The sequence below is a fragment of the Rana temporaria genome, chromosome 8 (genome assembly GCF_905171775.1).
Source record: "Rana temporaria chromosome 8, aRanTem1.1, whole genome shotgun sequence".
NCBI classification, from domain to species: domain Eukaryota; kingdom Metazoa; phylum Chordata; class Amphibia; order Anura; family Ranidae; genus Rana; species Rana temporaria.
The window spans coordinates 108009785-108029174 of NC_053496.1; the positions used below are offsets into that span (position 1 = coordinate 108009785).

Sequence of the window (19390 nt, forward strand, 5' to 3'; positions counted from 1 at the left end):
ATCGTTGCTTAAACTCCAGACATTACAGTACCAAGACCAAAAATGGGTAAAATGCCAAAAAAGATAAGCTGTACCTAATGACTAGCCAGGAATTAGTAGGGAAAGAGATGAATGGAGGCAAGTAGTAGTAATTTGTATCTTTATCTTTGGCACATTGTGACAACTGTGTACAATAAAGAACTTTACCAAACACTACGTATTTAGTGATGAGAGAGAAGTAATTTGGCTATTTAGTGTTTGGATTAAATGTGCCAAGTTTGCTGATCAGTTTGAGATGCTTCTGATATCTTTCATTGGTGGGTGCATTTTGGCCCGTTTTGACCTCCTTTTGCATTTGACCACTTAAAGGATCACTAAAGGAATTTATTTATTTTTTGCTGAAATTACTGTTTACAGGGTATAGAGACATAATAGTTAACTGATTCCTTTTAAAAATGATTAAAAATAAATAGATAAAAACTAATCATATAATGTACCTGCAGTTTAGTTTCATTTTTGCTGTTGTTTCCTGGTTCTCTGATGTACAGAGACAAAAAGCCAATAGAGGGCAGTGATGCTTTGTAAAACGAAACTGGATTGGTGCTGACACACAGTAATCACACCTCCTTGGTTAGTCACCACAGTGAGAAATCTCCCAGTACTGTGGTGATCAGGAAACAGACAACCAGGAAGTGTCCAGAACACAGAGGAATTACAGCAACATCAAAGCAAAAACGAACAATGAGGGCATGAAACCAGGACTGCAGTAAGGTAAAGAAAGCCATTTAGCTAAAAAAAAATTCCTTTAGTGACCCTTTAAGCTGTACCAATGCTGATCAATGCATTGACTTGTATGGGCAGAGCAGCAAATCTGACACAAGCAAAATCCCATCACCAGTCAAGTCCACCAGTTAAAGCCCACCACAAGTCTTAAAGGTGTCAAAAATGATTCACCATAAAGCTAAACAGTTAGGGGTAGAGTTCTTAAGTAAATTAAGTATTTATTCATTACTGGGGCTTTGATTTTCCTTTAAATGGGCATCATAAAACCTATAGAAAATCACGTTAGGAGACACAAAAGTAGACTATGATTCGGCTGCCAACAATACAAATCCTACCGGTTCTTTCTTTGGAGTCCAGCAGATAGTAATAAAGATTGATTGAAATAGATGTACATCACACTATGTAGTGTCATAATTTAACACCACATTCCTAGTTATTTACACACCTTCAAGCAGAGCAGTATGGAAAGATTAGTACAAAGTGCTATATATTCAATCAAACTTGAAATAGAAAAATAACACTTTTAATCCAGTTTTCTTTACACATTTGCAGCGATACATAAATGAGCGTGTTACTGAAAAATACATTTTAATTTCTACAATGGCATGGGAGGATTCACTCCTGATAAAATAAAAATCTGTGTGAATCTGTAAAGACTCTGTTCAATTTTGTGAAAAAAAATAAAATAGTTCTTGGGACAGGAGTCATGGTCGGAGTGTTAGATTTCCTTAGGTCAGAACACAATAAAACACAAATGCATTTTTAATGTTTTCATATTATACTAAGATGTTTGCAATTACATATGCAGTAAAGTAGAAAAGGACTCTGAAGTCCTTATTTAATAGGGCAATAAAAAATGTTCTCACAGTGCAGTAACCCACAGCAACCAATCAGTATCTTTCACTACTGGCTGTATTAATGGGATCAAAAACAAAATTAGACTGGATGCTTGCTATAGATTACTGCACATCATTGACCTTTTCCTACTACACAAACCAGCTTACTACTTCTTTAGCCTTACTGCACATCACAGCTGACCATATTTATACGATCTTGTTTAAAAAAAAGTCAGCTCTCTGTACGCTTGTATAAAAGCAAACACGGCAAGGCAATTTTATTCCATGTCATGGATCCATGTATGGCAAGGAGCACTCTTACAGATCTAGAAATTCTACTTAGCTAGTGAAGCTAGATTGTTATGAAAGCATGGATAGTAATATTAATTGGATGTTTACTGGTTGTTACTGAAAAGAAAATATAATCATTCCACTATACATGAATTCCAACAAGGGCTCTTTGAAAACAACATGTCAACGGATATTTGTGTTAATTAAAAAAAAAAAAATTGGCAAAAAACTGCCAACTAGATTGTGTTCTGTATGGACTACAGCACACAGGGCCACATTTAGTATTCCTACATGTGGCCCTGTAACTTTATTGATTTGACTTGATTCATGGTTCTCTAACTGGCCACTTAATTTCCACGTTCCAGTGGCAGGATTATTGAACATAAGCACAATTTTCCCTGAGCTTGTGTAGGGTTTCCATTCATGTGAGTGTAATATGAAGAATCTGTTACAGAAAATCAAAGAACAAGGAAACTGACAATAAATACACCCCAATGCAGTTTGTGTACAGTCACAAACTGAACATTATTATACTGACAGCAGGCTCAACAAGTGTAAGTAAGCCATTGAAATAATTTGTCTGCATTAAGAAACTTCTACTGGAGCAAGATGGGAGGGGAAGATAGATGGCAAGCCGACCTCAAACATACACATGGGTGCATACACTCAGAAATCTCAATCATTAACATATAAAACAAAGACTCATCCAAAGATCTGGATAATAAATAAACTTGCGTTTCCTAAGAAACCTTTTGCCTTATTAAATAGGCTGTTCCAAGCTTGGACAGGATAAAAGCAGTTTGATCAGACTGTTCAAAGAATAGATATCATTTCTAAAGATGGAGGAAATGAAAGAGCATAAAACTACAAAGTTATTTTTTTTTTCTCTTTTAGAATGGCGATGTGATGTCTATCAGCAGCTGTCATGGTACCGATGATGCTTCTCTTCGTGCGCCTGGCATTATGTGGAGTGGAGTGTAAGGGTATTCCATTAGACACTTGAATGGCTTGTAAACAGAGTATGTAAGGAATTCTAAGGCTGGTTGTGTTTAGACTGTAAGGAGTACTCGCCTCCCCAATAAGCTGCAGCTCTGTGAGTCATCCAGCACAAACAAGGACCAAAAATGTCTCTTGTTTTAGGGACCAAAGTCCTTTCTTCCCTCAAACGTTTCCACTTTCCACAAAATTCACCAACTCAAGTCAACTGAGATTAGGTCATCAACAATCTCCATCTGTTGTCATGACTAGCATCATTTCGCTCTTGCCCATCTCTTCCAAGGCACTGGCAAGAGTGTTGAGATCACCGTCATCTTGGTGTAAGGCTTCCCATAAGTCCAAGATTACCCCCGTTGGACTGGCTTTGGTGGCAAAATAGTTTAGATATCTAGGAATGGAGAAAAAATACCAAAAATCATAACTCTTTTTAAGGCCATTTACAGAATTTTTGCATAGATTTATATTGATTTATAACATTAAGGAATAAAGAAAATATTATTTTCATCCCCTTTTAACCAGGTATATATGAAATAATTCATATGAATATTTTATATTCACCACATGCTGTCAGAAGGTGGTGAGTGAGGAAACTCCCTAATCACCCAGCTGACTTGCTACTATGTTGTAAATAGCATGAGTTGTAAATAGACCTATGCAATAAAGTATCAGATTACAGAGACATTGTCAAATGGACCATTTGAAGCAGGGGTAGGCAACCTCGGCCCTCCAGCTGTGGTGAAACTACAAGTCCCATGAGACATTGCAAGACCCTGACAATAACATGACTCCAAGGGGCAGAGGTATGATGGGATGTGTAGTTTCACCACAGCTGGAGTGCTGAGGCTGCCTACCCTGCCTTAAAACCTAGTACACATGTGCATAGTGCAGCTGGTTGGACAGAAGCTGGCCGTTGGGCAGGCTTCTTTGAATGGGGCATGACCCAAAAAAGTCTGCCGATCGGCTCCCGATCAGCACTCTCAATGGCTGAGAGCGCTGACCGGAGTGTTCTGGTGCCGTGCGTCCCCCTGTCAGAACACAATAGCACAGCAGGGGAGATTGTTGTACTAATATCGCATGGTTAGTACAGCGGCTCCTCCTGAGCTGTCAGTTTTTTTTCATTCACCCTGCTGGGTAAAAAAAAAAAAAAAAAAAGAAGATTAGCGTGTACTAAGCTTAAGGGACACACTTATGGTCTAGGGGCATACATTTCCAATAGTCAACAAGAGCAGAGCTAGTTCTGGGGTTTCTTAATATAACTTAAATGTATTAGAAGCACGAATACAGGAAATACAGTGCTTTGAAAAAGTATTCATACCCCTTGAAATGTTCCACATTTTGTTACAACCAAAAACGTAAATGTATTTTTATTGGGATTTTATCTGATAGACCAGCATAAAGCGGTCTGTCTCCCGGAAATTGGGAAGGGGACCTGTCATAAATGGGTCCCCGATCCCCCCTGAAAGGTGCCAAGTGTGACACCGGAGGGGGGGGGGGGAAGCATATAAGCGGAAGTTCCACTTTTGGGTGTAAAACAACTGCTATTTAAAACACATTTATAATTCCATAGCAGTTCACAAATGAATTTTTTCGAAACAAACATTTTTCATTTGTATTTTAATGGTCAAGTCTATAGACTACAATATAAATTTCCATTTATGATAGACAAAAAAATGAAATGTGAAAAGGAAAATGACAGACTTACCGATCCATGCTGAGCTTTTGTGCTAGAAGCCTCCAGTCATTTCCTCTAGTATTTGGGGCATCCAGGCTATTGCAAATTTTCTGCCGGATGGTTAAGGGAATCTTAAAGGCATATGGTCCTAACTGGGTTGTCACATTACTTCCGGGATGTGAACAGAAAGGATCAAATGATTTGGCATTCTGTTAAAACATAATAAAAATTATAATGTTGGATGAAATTTTGTGACAAATTGTATATGTATACACAATAACGTTCAGCTTCCTGAAAGATTAAATACCCTAAACGGTGGTAAGCCTCATCCTTCTCACTTGCAGCTGTTTCTATAACTATAACTATGGAAATTGGAGGATAAGTGTGGGAAGCCACGTTTTATACCCTTGTTCTTTTTTCCTGGTGTTCAGAAAAGAAAGACAGCTATAAGGCAGGAAGCTGAACTGAGGAAACTGCCTCTGTGTTAAGTAAAAATAACAAATGATTCTGTGTACACAGGCAATTTTGTTTTTATATTAAGTGTTCTTTAAAATGGAGTTCCACCCACTCTTACAACTTGGTCTTAAAAGGAAAGACCGTCCCCCCCCCCCCCTCCTTTTTTTATATACATTTTTTTTTTGTACTTCCATCCTAGCTCGGCTGCTGCCCAGTGCGTAATTTCCTCCTGCCCCCCCCCCCCCGCTGCCTTCTGGGACCTCTGCACGACTCTCGCATGCACAGTAGGAAACTGGCTGTGAAGCCGGAAAGCTCCACTGCTGGTTTCCCTTAGTTACAGTGGCGTTGCCTGCACCCGATCAGATGGACCGATCGGCTTCGGGCGGCTGACATTGTGGGCTCCCTGGATAGGTAAATGTCCTTATTAAAAGTCGACAACTACATTGTTTGTAGTTGCGGACTTAAAAAAAATAGCGTCTGGAAGTCCGCTTTAATGTATACTGACAGAGTACCAACAATAAACATAGGGCCAGATTCACAGAAGAAATACGCCGGAGTATCTACTGATACTCCGGCGTATTTTCAAATTTGCCACGTCGTATCTTTAGTTTGAATCCTCAAACCAAGATACGACGGCTTCTGGCTTCGATCCGACAGGCGTACGGCTTCGTATGCCTTCGGATTGTAGGTGCAATACTTCGGCGCCCACTGGGTGGAGTTCGCGTCGTTTTCCGCGTCGGGTATGCTAATTAGCTGTTTACGGCGATTCACAAAGGTACGCACGGCCGACACATTCTCTTACGTCGTCGCTAGACGGCTTTTCCCGGCGTATAGTTAGTGCTGCTATTTTGTGGCCTATCTTTAGACTTGCCATGTTGGTATGGTCGTCGTTCCCACGTCGAATTTAAATTTTTTTTTTTTTTGCGCAAGTCGTCCGTGAATAGAAAAAGGACATAACTCACGTCGACGTTCAAAAAATGACGCCGGTGCGACGTCATTTCATGCGAAGCACGGCGGGAAATTTCAAAACGGAGCATGCGCAGTACGTTCGGCGCGGGAACGCGCCTAATTTAAATGATCCACGCCCCATTTGAATTAGGCGGGCTTGCGCCGGAGGGATTTCTGCTACGCCGCCGCAACTTTACAGGCAAGTGCTTTGTGAATCAAGCACTTGCCCATAAAACTTGCGGCGGTGTAACGTAAACGCGATACATTACGCCGCCGTAAATGTCTGTGAATCTGGCCCATACTGTATAACAGTTGTCCTCTACTTTGTCTATAATATTTTACTACTGTACAATATTTTACATCAAACAGTTAGTCCACTGAAAACCCTTCAATGACTTTTCCATAGATGCTCACAAGGTGAATTACCCATTAGCCTACAATATCTCTCAGGAATATTTGTGCTGGGATCTCCCATAATAGTTTCTGTGTCTACCTCTCCCATCCCAAAGACACACACAAACCCTATAATAAAAATCTAACAGGGAAAGCGTGATTTTACTACAATTGATGCGACACTGGTCTTCATCAATTGCACTAGTATGGCCTATATCAGGGGTGTCAAACTTATTTTCATCACGGCACTATAGTCGCCCTAAAAGGGCCGGTTGCATCTGTAAGACTATATAAAGTTATCCAAGGGTTTGTTTGATCGTAAAGGGGAAATAAGTACCAGAAGTGTGTTATGTGTGGAGTTCAGAGTGCAATTTCAGGGGTGCCCTATGCACACACAGCTTTGACCTCTGCACCACTCTCCCTTATTCCCCACCTCTGCACACATCTCCCTCCACAGCAATCACATTATCCCCCTCTCCCCCCCAAAAAAACTTCCTTTTACCTCACCCACCTAAGGCCTGGCTACCTCCCAACAGTGTAGGCATCTCTGTCTCTCTCTCTCTCACTTGTATGTAGATCATTGGACGGCATCTATGCACCCGATGGAATCTCCCTTGTCCCCGCTGTGGGTGGAGGGCAGGCAGGGATTTGTGAGAGCTTCCGAGAGAGTAATTGTCCTTGTAAACACAGAAGGCTTCTCTGTTTACAAGTGACAATGGAGACCGGAGGGCGTGAGCCAAAAGTGGTGAAAAGGAGTATTGCCACATTCGAACTGAAAAAAAGCACTGGGTGCAAAGGCCACATGAAATATCCTGGCGGGCCACATTTGACCCACAGGCCATGTGTTTGACTCATGTGGCCCATATTAATAGAGACAATGAGATGGTAGAGATCTATCATAAGGTATTTTAAAGTGCAAGGAATAAAAATATTTCACCTTGAGTGGATTTTCCCCATTAAATCTGGGCTTCACTTTAACACCCCGTTAAAATCACTATTAGGAGCTTACAGTTTTCAATGTACTTATTCTTTAAATCAGTTCCTACATGCTATGCTGGCTAAAACTGGTTTATTGTTACGGGAAATAGGAGGATCAGTAATAGCACATTTACAAATCTACATTAAGGAAGGAGTATGTTTTATAGCACAATGAGTGGTTGCACGCTTTACGTCATGTTTTATGGAGATGTTGGTTTTAAAAAAGCCAAGATTTTGTTCTTCTGCAATGCTTACTGTTTCAGAATAGGCATTTGATGTTCACACACTAGAGAATGGCCAGCCACTTAAATATTTCCACAGCTAGGCAAATCCTGAATAAATTATATTTTCTGCTCATTACTCTATCCAAATATCATTAAACATCTATAGATAGAATTGTCATTAAAGAAACATCAACACTCAAAATATAAAAAAGCTAAAAAAATAAAAAGCTTAACACTGAATGTCTGTTTGAAATCTTTACCACAGAGTGTCTATAAATGGAATTTTATGATAAAGAAGTTTCTCTGATTTACATACACCAGTAAAAGTTTAAAATGCCTTTCTTTGACTTCTACTTTTTTTTTTTTATAAAAATATATTTGGAAATAAACTGCAAAATAAATGTTGAAATACAATATTTAAATAACATGGTACAGAGATATAATACAAGTTACAAATATAACAAAGCAAAAACATACAATAGAGGAAAATACAAGGAAACATTTTGGAGCTTGCACTGGCAAGCAATATATAATTAAGCCTTGGCTGAAAAAATAAATGACTAGTGTATTTAAAATGTTAAAAAAAATTGGCAAAGTAGGTTTTCAAAAAACAGTAACTTGTAGCAACTAATCAGAATGCATTCTTCATTACTCATTCTATTACATGTTGCTGTAAGCTTGAATTAGGTTGGGGCTTACAGCTTACATTTGGGGCCTTGCTTAACCTCTTCCATACCGGGCAGTTATACACACTTCCATACCAGGCCTATTCCGGCACTTCTCTCCTACATGTACAAATCATAATTTTTTTGCTAGAAAATTACGCAGAACCCCCAAACATTATATATGTTTTTTTAGCAGACACCCTAGGGAATAAAACGACGGTCATTGAAACCTTTTATCTTGCACGGTATTTGCGCAATAATTTTTCAAGCGCCTTTTTTTTGGGAACCGCCGCTATGATCGTTCTTACGTTGTGCAGAATCGCCGACACAAGAAAAGGATATCTGAATGATGCCTCTATCTGCAGGCATCATTCAGATATCCACCCCACAAACCCAGGACGTCATATGACGTCCACTCTGAACGGCAGAGGTTCTTTGTGGACGTCATTTCACTATGGGCCGGTAGGGAAGTGGTTAAAAAAAAATGGGCCCTGCAAAGATGATATCAAAGGCCACGGTTTTCTTCTTTATTTATAAGAAAAACTTCCATTTAAGACTCCTCTGAATTCAAATTCAACACTTATGAAAGTGTTAAATTCCTGGTCACTCACCACCCACTGTGGTTCCTCCCACAAGAAAGTGTTAAATTCCTGGTCACCCAGGAGTACAACGCCCTCACTTCCTGTCCTAGTGATTATGGTTACAAACTATTTTTTTATCATGTCGTCTATTTTTTTATTGTGCTTTGCATTACTGTTTGGTGACTGGAATTACTGGAGTCCCATAAACAGAAAAAAAAAACAGCCATTTTAAGTGTTCCTCACTTTATTCACAATTTTAAAAGTGGAGTTATACTTTAAAAACCATTGATATGTGATTTCATACTTGTCATTCAAAAATGTTATGACAGTGTGCTAAATTCTTAAGGGGGATTTCAAACTATTTAGCATTCCTCATATAATTGAGGCCAGATAGACAAGACCTCACCCTTCTGTAATTCAGCCATCTAGGAATAAACGCAAGCCCTGGTATACATAGAAAGCTAGCACATATGTGAAAAACAGAATACGGGGTACAGCTAATGCTTTCAGGGGCGCACCCCCTTCGTCAGAGCCAGCCTAGCTCTGAGGAAAGGAGTTCACCCCCGAAACACGTTAGTGTACCCCGTGTTCTATACATGGTCATGCACTGTGTTTATGGCATATTGTCAGTTGCATTTTGTGAGTACACACTTGTATACAACATTTTTTTATTATTAAATCATCTCTGGTAATGCACTAGGTGTGCGCGCTATTTCTGTTTTTCTTGTAGTTCCTTTCGGATTACCGCATCTGAGGAAGGCAGCATCCACCTAGTTTTGGGATACCATATATACCTTTCACACCACCATTTGATCTGACATCTGTTACGTCACACCTTGGAAAACCTATCAGCGCTGAAAGTGACTGTGTTTTTTGTATAGCTAGCACATACATGCTTGTGGAGCTGAAATGCCTCTGAATTCATGTTGATGTACACTCAGAATATCTTGGGCAAATTGTATTATCTACAGGTTGCAGAGAGTTTTTTTTTATATATTAAATTGTGAGGTAAAACAACCCATCAATGCTTGCTTATTTCCAAATGCATTTAGGGGTTGGTGCATGATTGGTACCATTTTCTGCTGTTCTTCAAGGCCCCCAGAAAAAACGAGGTCCACTTAAACAGCAGCAAATGTCATTAAAATGTCCAAAAACAATGTTAAGAGAATCATCTGACCATCAGAATGAGACTACTAGATTTATTAATGCTATTAGGATGGGGCTGTGATTAATTAATTTAAGTACATGGCATTCATGGGTGAAGTTTTACAAGGAAAACAAAAACTCTAAAGCCCCGTACACACGATCGGAATTTTTCCATCGGAAATTCAGACCGTCTTTATGCCCCCTCGGAGTAATTCCTTTGGAAATTCCGATTAATTCCATTGGAGTTTAGATAGAAAACATGTTCTCTTTTACTCCGATGGAATTCCGTCGGAATTCCGATGTGATTTTGGTCAAACAAAGGTCCGATCGTGTGTACGGGGCTTAAGTATTACACACTTATGGTTATTCAGACATGTAAATCCTTAAAATGGACCTGAACTCATGTTATAGGGGGCATGTAGGACTATTACTTTTGTCTAAGCAGCACCAAACAAAAATCTATCTTTTTGTTTAGAATTACTCATGAATTATATCACTTCCTAGTTACATCTGTCCCTACAGCTTCATAAATGTGTCTCTGCAGAGTGAGATCTATGGCACTGCCACATCTGACTGCTAGTCTCAGGAGAGTTGGAGTGAGATTTGGTCACTATTGTGCTCCTCACTGTTCTGCTTGCTAGAGGCTCTGACATGAAGAAACAAAGCCCTGGCTCTGCTAAGATGGCCACCACCACACAGAGACACAGGACAGAACAGGGCATGGCAAGTCAGCATCAGGGAAAAGATCAGCTGCAGGGAGACCACAAAGCTTTTTCTGGGCACAACTCCCAGGTTTAATTTCCTCTTTAAAGCCCTGTTCCAAATAATGCACCAATTATTTGTGTCCGTGCTTCAGTACTAGTTTACAGACTGATGAGGGGAGAAAACAAAGAAAACTTTTGAGATTAAAGAATGGGGTGCAGGAAAGACAGTCTGAAGAAATGAAACATAAAGAACACATTTCAATCCTTAACAGTAACTCCATACCTCTTCCAGCATTGTGTGCAACTGGAAAATCTGTCCTTCTCCTTCCACCTGCCTTACGCAGATTTTGCATGTTAGTTCTGTTGAAGCTAGGCTGTACCGCTCCATAGTGAATGTACAATGCAGCGCCCTCTGGCTTCCACTCCAGATATGATAAAAAGGAATCTCCTAAAAAGGCACAACACATATACTTTCAGACAATAATAAAATGTCCCCTTGCAGTGAGTGGCACACAGTAGTACCCAGACATTTCAGAAATAGTAGTTCAAATATGTTTGCAAAATATAGCCAAAACATGCAAAACCACAGTGATCAGGGTTGTGGCATCAGGGGAAACGGGTACAGGCAAGTTTGACATAATTGTATATAGCCAAAACATGTTTTCCATAGAATGGGTAAGAGTCAGAACATCTTTCAATTTTATTGTTGTCTGTATCATTACTGGGAAAAATTTCCCTTACTTCCTGTTTCTGTGGTACATGCTCAAGGAATGGGATGTGCGGGTGACACAGGGACAGAAAAAGCACAGACAGCAATAAAAAACAGTGTTAGAAGTTCTATCCTTATCTCACTCACTAAAAATGTGTTTCTGTTTGTGTCTCCATTGGAGAGATTTACTATATTGTAGCTTCCAGTCCTGACAGGAATTGAAGGGAAACCTCTCTAATAGGGAAATAGATATCAGAGGTTCTGACCCTCCCTTGCTCAGCCCAAAACAAACTAAAAGGTTTTGGCTGGAGTTGGATTAATAAATGAATACTCCAGCAAACATGACAGGAAATGACAGTGGAAGTCTGCCTAAAGGGAAGAGAAGTCCAAATCTTAAGCAGGTCTCTGTATCATCACATGTCAGATTAAACCTACTGACCTGAAATTTGGCGAGTAATTTGCTCCTCCACAGCGAATGAGGAATATCATGGATAGACAGACGCAGGTTGTGATAGCTGTCTTTAAACATCAGTGGCTTTGGTTCCTCTATGAGATAGCCTCCTAACGTCTTCTCCAGTTCCAGAACTTCCTGAAAACAAGACAAAGCAAACACGATTTAGGTTATGTCTTCATTATGAAAAGGACTTGTCAACTTGATACAGTGCATATTTGTAGACATGGTTTTACAGCTTTAAGAAAACTTATTTTTATCAAAATCACTTGATTTTCATATATCTCTAAAGTATTTCAAAGTTACTAAAATATATTAAAAGGACATTTTTGGTAAACTTCATACACAGGAAACATCAGTCCAAACTTTGACTACCATCTTCATATTGTAAGTGTCAAACTTCCCCCTTGGCCTTACAGCTTTGTAATTGGTTGTCTCTACTGTCTGTCAGCAGAGCCCATCCAAGCATAAGGATGGAGGAAAAAAAAAGAAAAACACAACTGTGCAGATGTCTCCATGCACTTTGCTTATCGCATAAGCCAACATAAACCTAACTTTAACTCAAACTTTTTTTTCCCTTGTATCATTTTCCTCTTGTTATTCCTTCCCTCCGTTTTTCCTTTGAGAGAGAGAGAGAGAGGAGAGGGGAAAGGAGAAAAGTAAAAAAAAAAACAAAAAAAATAATAGAGATGTTTGCGCTTTATGTAGATGATAATGTATGTTACATGCATGTTTGATACATGACCATACCAAAAGTAAATGTTGGTTTTGTGAGCTACATGTTTAAAAGAGGTGTGATTTACTATGGGGATAGAATAGATAATAAATAAGTATTAAAAAAAGAAACATTAACTTAATAGTCAACAAACCAAGACAGTTAACATATCAGTTTGCACAAGATAAACTTTCTTTAGTACAATTATACTGGATTGGACTATTACCATCGTTAATTGCAACTACTTAGAAGGAGATGGGCCTGTTGAGAGGTTCTAGAGTATCTAAAGCACAGGAAGCTACAAAACACAGCCTGAATTTTTAACTAATTATTATGTAACGTCCCAGTTAGTTTGTTTTCTGAAATTATCTGTTGAGATAATGAGGTATTTAGGAAGACATTCGCTCACTTGCGTGCACAACTGAGAAATAGTAAAAATAATTACTTTATTTTGCCCTTTAAACACTGAGGAAGCTCTCTGAGTACATTAATTACCTGAGCGCTATAAGGTTAGACAAGTATATGTTGCCTTAATGTGAATCATTTGAATATTTAAAACGGTAAAATAGGAAACAGTTTTCTACTTTTAATTAGCTTGCTCTTTTTAAGACTGAAAGACTGTTTCAGCTTCTGCATTACAGAAAGGTCTGCTAATTAATGTTCCAGAATAAACCCAATTTTGAGACCGATTTATGCAGTTAATAGCTAGATTTCCAGGTTACACAGGTTTAGGCTAACAGCTGAAAAAACACCTTTATTTTATTAACCAGAAGTGCCACAAAATCGTCTCAAGTTAATGTAATTTGCAGATAATGTAAAGTCCATCATCAACAAGCATTACAAATGTTTAGTCTCTACAGTACAAGTCTACTTTAAAAAGTAGTTTGAGAAAAAATATCAACATAAATAAAAAAATAGCTCATTAAAATATAAAATAACAAAACCAGCGTTTGCTGTAATATTTAGTAACATGAGATGCCCTCAGTTTGATGGTCAGCATCGCTAAGCCTACTTCCGCTAAACTCAGGTTGTCCTGAACACACCCCAAATTTGTGACTTGACAGTGAAGAAAGAAGCAGCACAGTGATGAGTTCATCTCGCTGTCACTCTGTTTTTCCTCCCTATTAGCATGCTTTTTGTCAGAACATGAATATATTGGGTTTTTGAGCTGCTTCTTCCTTTTACTCTCCCTGCCCTGTTGTACAGAGACTGCAAAGGCTTACATTAGGTTTCATTTGTGTAACTACAATCCTTTAATTTAAAAATACATTTATTGATGTACAGTATTAATGATTATAGAGCTGCATCAATTTATGTATTTTATATTAGCCTAAAGTTCAGATTTAATCCCATGTAATGCTCCCTCTAAAGTTTTTTTTTTTTTGGCAACAACAGTTAAACTAGGGAAGGGCTGGTAGCTAGCATAAAAAAAAACATTTGGAAAATTATCCCAAATTTAACAGTTTTACCAGACAGTACTAAGAATAAGAAATGCTACTTAACAGCTACCTATCCTTGAACTGTCCACCAGGGGCATTTACAGGATGGTCTCCCAGGAGGTCCCCTTGGGGCTATTTTGACATAAGAAAACATCCATTTAATCTACCCATATGCTTACTTACTGCAAATTAACTTACAGCTACCCACAATTGATTGAATATATCCACACACGGTGGTGCCTTGGACTGTATAGACCAGATGATTTTATCCTGTTGTACAAATGCATTTTCGATTTGTATATAAAAAATATTATTTACTGGAATCTTAATTGCTGCAACAAAGGTCAATGGGAGATACTTATTTGTTTGTGGATAAGCTATCCCTTCAAAAATTATACCTGGGAGATGGATACATTTCCTCTAGAGATCCAAGACCCACCAAAAATTGCTGTGAAACTAAGGCCCCGTACACACGACCCAGTTTCTCGGCAGAATTCAGCCAGAAACTCGATTGGAGCTGAATTCTGCCGAGAAACCCGGCGTGTGTACACTTTCGGCCGAGGAAGCCAACGAGTTCCTCGTCGAGCCAAATAGAGAACATGTTCTCTATTTCCTCGTTGTTCAATGAGGAAAGTTGGCTCGCCGAGATCCTCGGCGGCTTCACACAGAACTCGACGAGCAAAACGATGAGTTTTGCCCGTCGAGTTCCTCGGACGTGTGTACGAGGCCTAAAGCAGACCATATAAGGAGCAAGTTTCTTTTCTGCTCGATTTCCCCATCAACGGTGTTACCAGGCAAATCCCTCCCACCGAGCCATTGTATTCTCACAGTGGGGGAACAGGGGAAGCTGTCCCTGTCGGAAGAAGATGGTGATTATTGCAAGCAGCTATAGCAGCCACTAGTAATAATTGTATGTAAAGGCTAGTTGTACCCAAGTTGATTGATTAACTTGGGTACATTCAGCCTGTCCATACATACTTCGAATCTCAGACGATTCCTGCTGAACCGGCCAAGATTTGAACCATCTATGGCCAGCCTAAGCTGATAGGGTCAATAAAGAGCAATACGTTCTCTTTTTTTGCTGTAAATAATAATGTGATTTGGTTATTCTAATAAACTCTCTATTGATTCAGATCAAGTTGAAATGTTATTGATTTGAACATACACTTACACTTGAACCTAGCTCTTAACACATACATGTGCCTTGTGATGTTGTTATGGTTAGCAAATCAGAACAAAGAAAAGCCCAAGAAAAACAAAACTGATTTTTAGCCTTCTACCTTTAATGCATCTGGTGTATCCTCTAAGCAGTAAACTTTGAGGTTGTATTCCAGCGAAGTGCAAAGAAGAGGTGCAAATATTGCCAGCTGAAGCCGCTTTATAGCAGATCTGGAGTAAGACTCTCCGACAAAGGCATAGGTACCCAGCTGGTCAAGTAAAATATGGCAGGACTGACATTCCAGCTGACAATAACATGGTGTGTTAAGAGTCTCTTCATTTATTGTCACAACTTCCTGAAAAACAGTAAAAAAAACAATAGTTTAGCAAACAAGTAGGCTAATGTTAAATTGATATTTACATATATTCAACTACAGCACACTGTGAGATTTATCATTATCTTGATTGTGAAGTCTCAAGGTTTTTCACTTTAATGAATTCTATGCTGCAGCTGCCCCCAGACCCCCCCCCCCTTTCTTACCTGAGCCAAATTCAATCCAGCAACAGGCACATGCTCAGTGGCTCCAGCCCTGTCTATCTCCTCATTGGACAGATTAATAGCAGCAGGAGCCATCGGCTCCCACTGCTGACAATCAAATCTAGTGATACGAGCACGGGGGTCTGGGCCGAGCCCTGCTGTCTGTGTAAATGGGCCAGGAGCAAGCCCCCATGGGTGCCCCCATGAAAAGTATCTTTCTGTGGGGGCACCCGATATAAAGGGGAGGTGCCAGGAGTGCCAGCGGGAACCCCAAAAGAGGATTGGGGCTGCTCTGTGAAAAACCCTTCCACAGAGGAGGTAAGTGTAACATGTTTGCTATTTAAAAAAAAAAAAAATTACCTTTACAACCCCTTTAAATAGAGGGATTGCCAGTCCACACCCTAGAGTGTTTTAGGGCTTCCTGTTCATTTTTATTCATAAGGCCCCTTTCACACTAGGGCGGGAGGTGCGGTGGCTCCGCTAAAAACACTCACCCGCTTGAGAACGTTGACAATGCTTAAATAGACTATATATATATATATATATATATTCTATTTATTTATTGTTTTTGGACTTACCACATTTTCATGGTGACAAATGTTTTTTCTGTCATAATACATAGTATAGCTAGTTTTATCATTTTACCACCAGAAAGGAAGTAGGGGGTATATAATAGAAAACATTTAAAGGAAACATCGCCTTTGGATGGATTTTGAACTAGAGAAAACCTGGTGTCTAAAAGTAATGTTCAGTATTTATTATTTCCCAAATAAAAAAAATAGTTTTTAAGGGCAATAATCAAGGTGTTGTGCACTCCAAGAGCTGCAGGAAAGTTACAACTGAACATTTTTTTGCCATTATCTTACCTCCCAGCTTCCTTGATGAGACTGAGTCTTCAACTGTAAAATCCAGTCAGATGTGGTGACATCAGCACAATGAGGAATAGTCAGAATGACTGGTCGACACAACAGAAGTCCAGTGGGGCCACAAGTTACAATGGGACTTAAAATTGTCTGTGTACCTTCCGAAGGTGGTCTACAAGAGAAGTTGCAAGAATATTACTTTTAGGTTTGACAAGGCATAAATAATTTCAGCAGTTTATAACCATAAGATGTACAATCATTGCCTTTTCATAGCAGGTAAAGCCATTATAGACCCAATCTACCACCACGGATTAAACATTAAGCATTAAATTAAAATGAAATGCTATGAAAAACAAATGAAGTCATGCATTTGTAAGCGTGTGTGGCACACAACGATTACATGGCCACTTTCCACAAATTAATCTCAGTGTGCAGCTTTAATCCTGAACATCTAACTCCTTCAGATTTAAAACTGCTATAATGCATCAGAAATACGTTTTATTTCTTCAAAGTATCCTTTTCAAAGCAAAAATACACACTCAACTGAATATAGGCCATACGCAAATATGTGAATAATGCTTAAAAACATGGACACAGCAGAAAAAAGCAACATATCTACAAATGCAACTAATATTACTAAGCCATTGTTAGTCCACAGGAGGGATTGTTTACTTACACAGTGTTTTCTCTTTTGTTTATCATCAAATACATTTCATAGTATTTTCCTTGTGGAATGGCTCCATGTGGTATCAGTAAACTCACCCCTGAAAAAATTAATATATTAGTATCAAGTTTCAAGCATGTAACATTGCAGACATTTTGAACTGTATAACACTTAAAGTAGAACTATAGGCAAATCTTTTGTTTGTCCATTTTGGATAGAGTAAGGGAAGGTTAACCCATGTCAGTTTATTTTTTTGCCATCTATGTCCCATTGGGGAGATTTCCCTTGACTTCCTGTTCCATAGCCAAACAGGAAGTTAGAGGAAATTGTTAAAACTAAGGGAAATTCCTCGGACTAGTGTCCCCATTGGAATATTTCCCCTATATTACTTTTCTGGGGACAACAATGTGTAATTTTACTTTACTTTCAATGATAATGGTAAAGAGAACAAATAGAGAGGGTGAATCTCTCTAACAGGGGTACAGACAGCAATACATAATTGAAAGGTGTTATAATCCATCTCCACTCCATCCAAAACTAAAAATAGGTTTTGCCTTTAGCTGTACTTTAAAGACTTTTAGGATGATTATAAAATGTAACATATTCAAGGTGTTATGGCATCAGATTTCATAGATTTTAAAACTGAAATTAAATGTGATGATTCAAACTAAGCAAACAATAACAAAAAAAAGCACAAGCATAGGTTTTCCACTGTGAAAACTATACAAGAAGATCCAGAGATACAGGTATGACCTCTCCCCTCCTACTGGTCCTATTGGTTGTTTAATAAGATGGATGGCCTCACTGATCAATCAGGAAGCTCAGGAGGTGGGACCAAATTCAACATTTAATGGTAAAGTCAAGATTTGTATTAATGTGGTTGTAAAAGCAGTTTTTTTTTTCAACCTTAATGCATTCTCTAAAATACGTACCTAAGCCCAGTTGCAATGCCTTGCTGTGTCTGAGAGCACCGTCTCTTTCTCTTTCCTAACTGGACATAGAGGCAGCAGCAGGAGCAATTGGCTCCTGTTGCTGTTTGTGAGGAGAAAGTGGGGGCAGGGCCGAGACAGACAGTAGGTATCAATGGACACACAGAGCATGGCTTGGGATCAAGCGCGCACAAGTACCCTCATAGGAAACGTCAGGTAACTAGAACATGTTTTTTTATAAAATATATATATATATATATATATATATATATATATATACACCTTTACAATGACTTTAAGCATATCTCTGAATCTACTGATATTTTGGCTGTGTGGTTTTTACAAAAAGGTTATCTATTTTGTAATTTACTTATATCGTCTTAGTTTGTACTTTTGTGATAGGTTTAAAAGAGACACTGAATGCAATTTATGTTATTTTTATAAACTGTTATATTCCAAAAAGATTGTAATAATATTCATGGATTAGTATGTGATCTTAAAGGCAAAAATGTTTAAAAAAAATAAAAATGATATACTTAGCTACTATGTACAATTGTTTTGCACAGAGCATCCCCGATCCTCTTTTTTTTGGGTCCCTTGCTGGCACTCCTGGCCCTCCATCCTTTCGAGTGCCCCCAGAGCAAGCAGCTGGCAATGGGGGTACCCAAGCAAGCTCTCCCCTGAGCTGCTGCTCTGCATGTCTATTCAGACATGGAGGCGTGTTAGTAGAGGCTGCCTCCTCTCTACAAATACTCACCTTCCCTGTGCTCCACAGCTACCCTAATCACTGCAGCCCCATGTAGAAAGTCCTGTGTAAGCCTCATATCAGAGAGCATTAGCAAGTGGCGGTTGGCCACTTAGACGCTGTGCATTGCACGGCAGCAGGAAGGTAAGAAATTCATATGTCCCCCCTTACCCCACCTGGAAGTACTTAATATTTGAAAGGTTTTGGGTTGGTAAAGAGGGTGAATAGGAAGTGCATGTTAATAGTAGTTCACATAATATAACACATTTATGTTAGCTTTCTTCTGATTTGCAAAAATGTAGTAGAATATAATTTTAGACCACTATCGTTTGAGCTGTTTTTTGCAGTGGTTGGGTCTATTGGTATAATTTACCAGCAGTTACTGTATCACCACATGTAGCTGTTGAACTCTAAATGTGCAAGAGAAGACTAAAATTATGACTGCATGCAATTAACCAACATTCCGGGTTATTAGGAGCCATAATTGCAGTTTTTAGTCAATGCGTGTTATTTTCAGTCCTAATTGT

At 39.0% G+C, this 19390-nt stretch overlaps 1 protein-coding gene across 2 annotated transcripts in view; it reads right to left on the bottom strand.

Moving 5' to 3' along the window:
* Positions 1 to 1263: 1263 nt before the first annotated feature.
* The window catches only part of UNC5B (unc-5 netrin receptor B), a 230559-nt gene continuing 212432 nt past the window's right edge, over positions 1264 to 19390 (bottom strand). For both annotated transcript variants that reach the window (XM_040320490.1, XM_040320488.1), the window contains 7 exons: positions 17202 to 17289; positions 16529 to 16697; positions 15247 to 15480; positions 11801 to 11950; positions 10936 to 11100; positions 4588 to 4766; positions 1264 to 3273 (listed from right to left, as the gene is read on the bottom strand). In XM_040320490.1, the coding sequence (XP_040176424.1) occupies positions 3108 to 3273; positions 4588 to 4766; positions 10936 to 11100; positions 11801 to 11950; positions 15247 to 15480; positions 16529 to 16697; positions 17202 to 17289 (1151 nt within the window). In that variant the 3' untranslated portion in view covers positions 1264 to 3107. The remainder of the gene's footprint in view (positions 3274 to 4587; positions 4767 to 10935; positions 11101 to 11800; positions 11951 to 15246; positions 15481 to 16528; positions 16698 to 17201; positions 17290 to 19390) is intronic.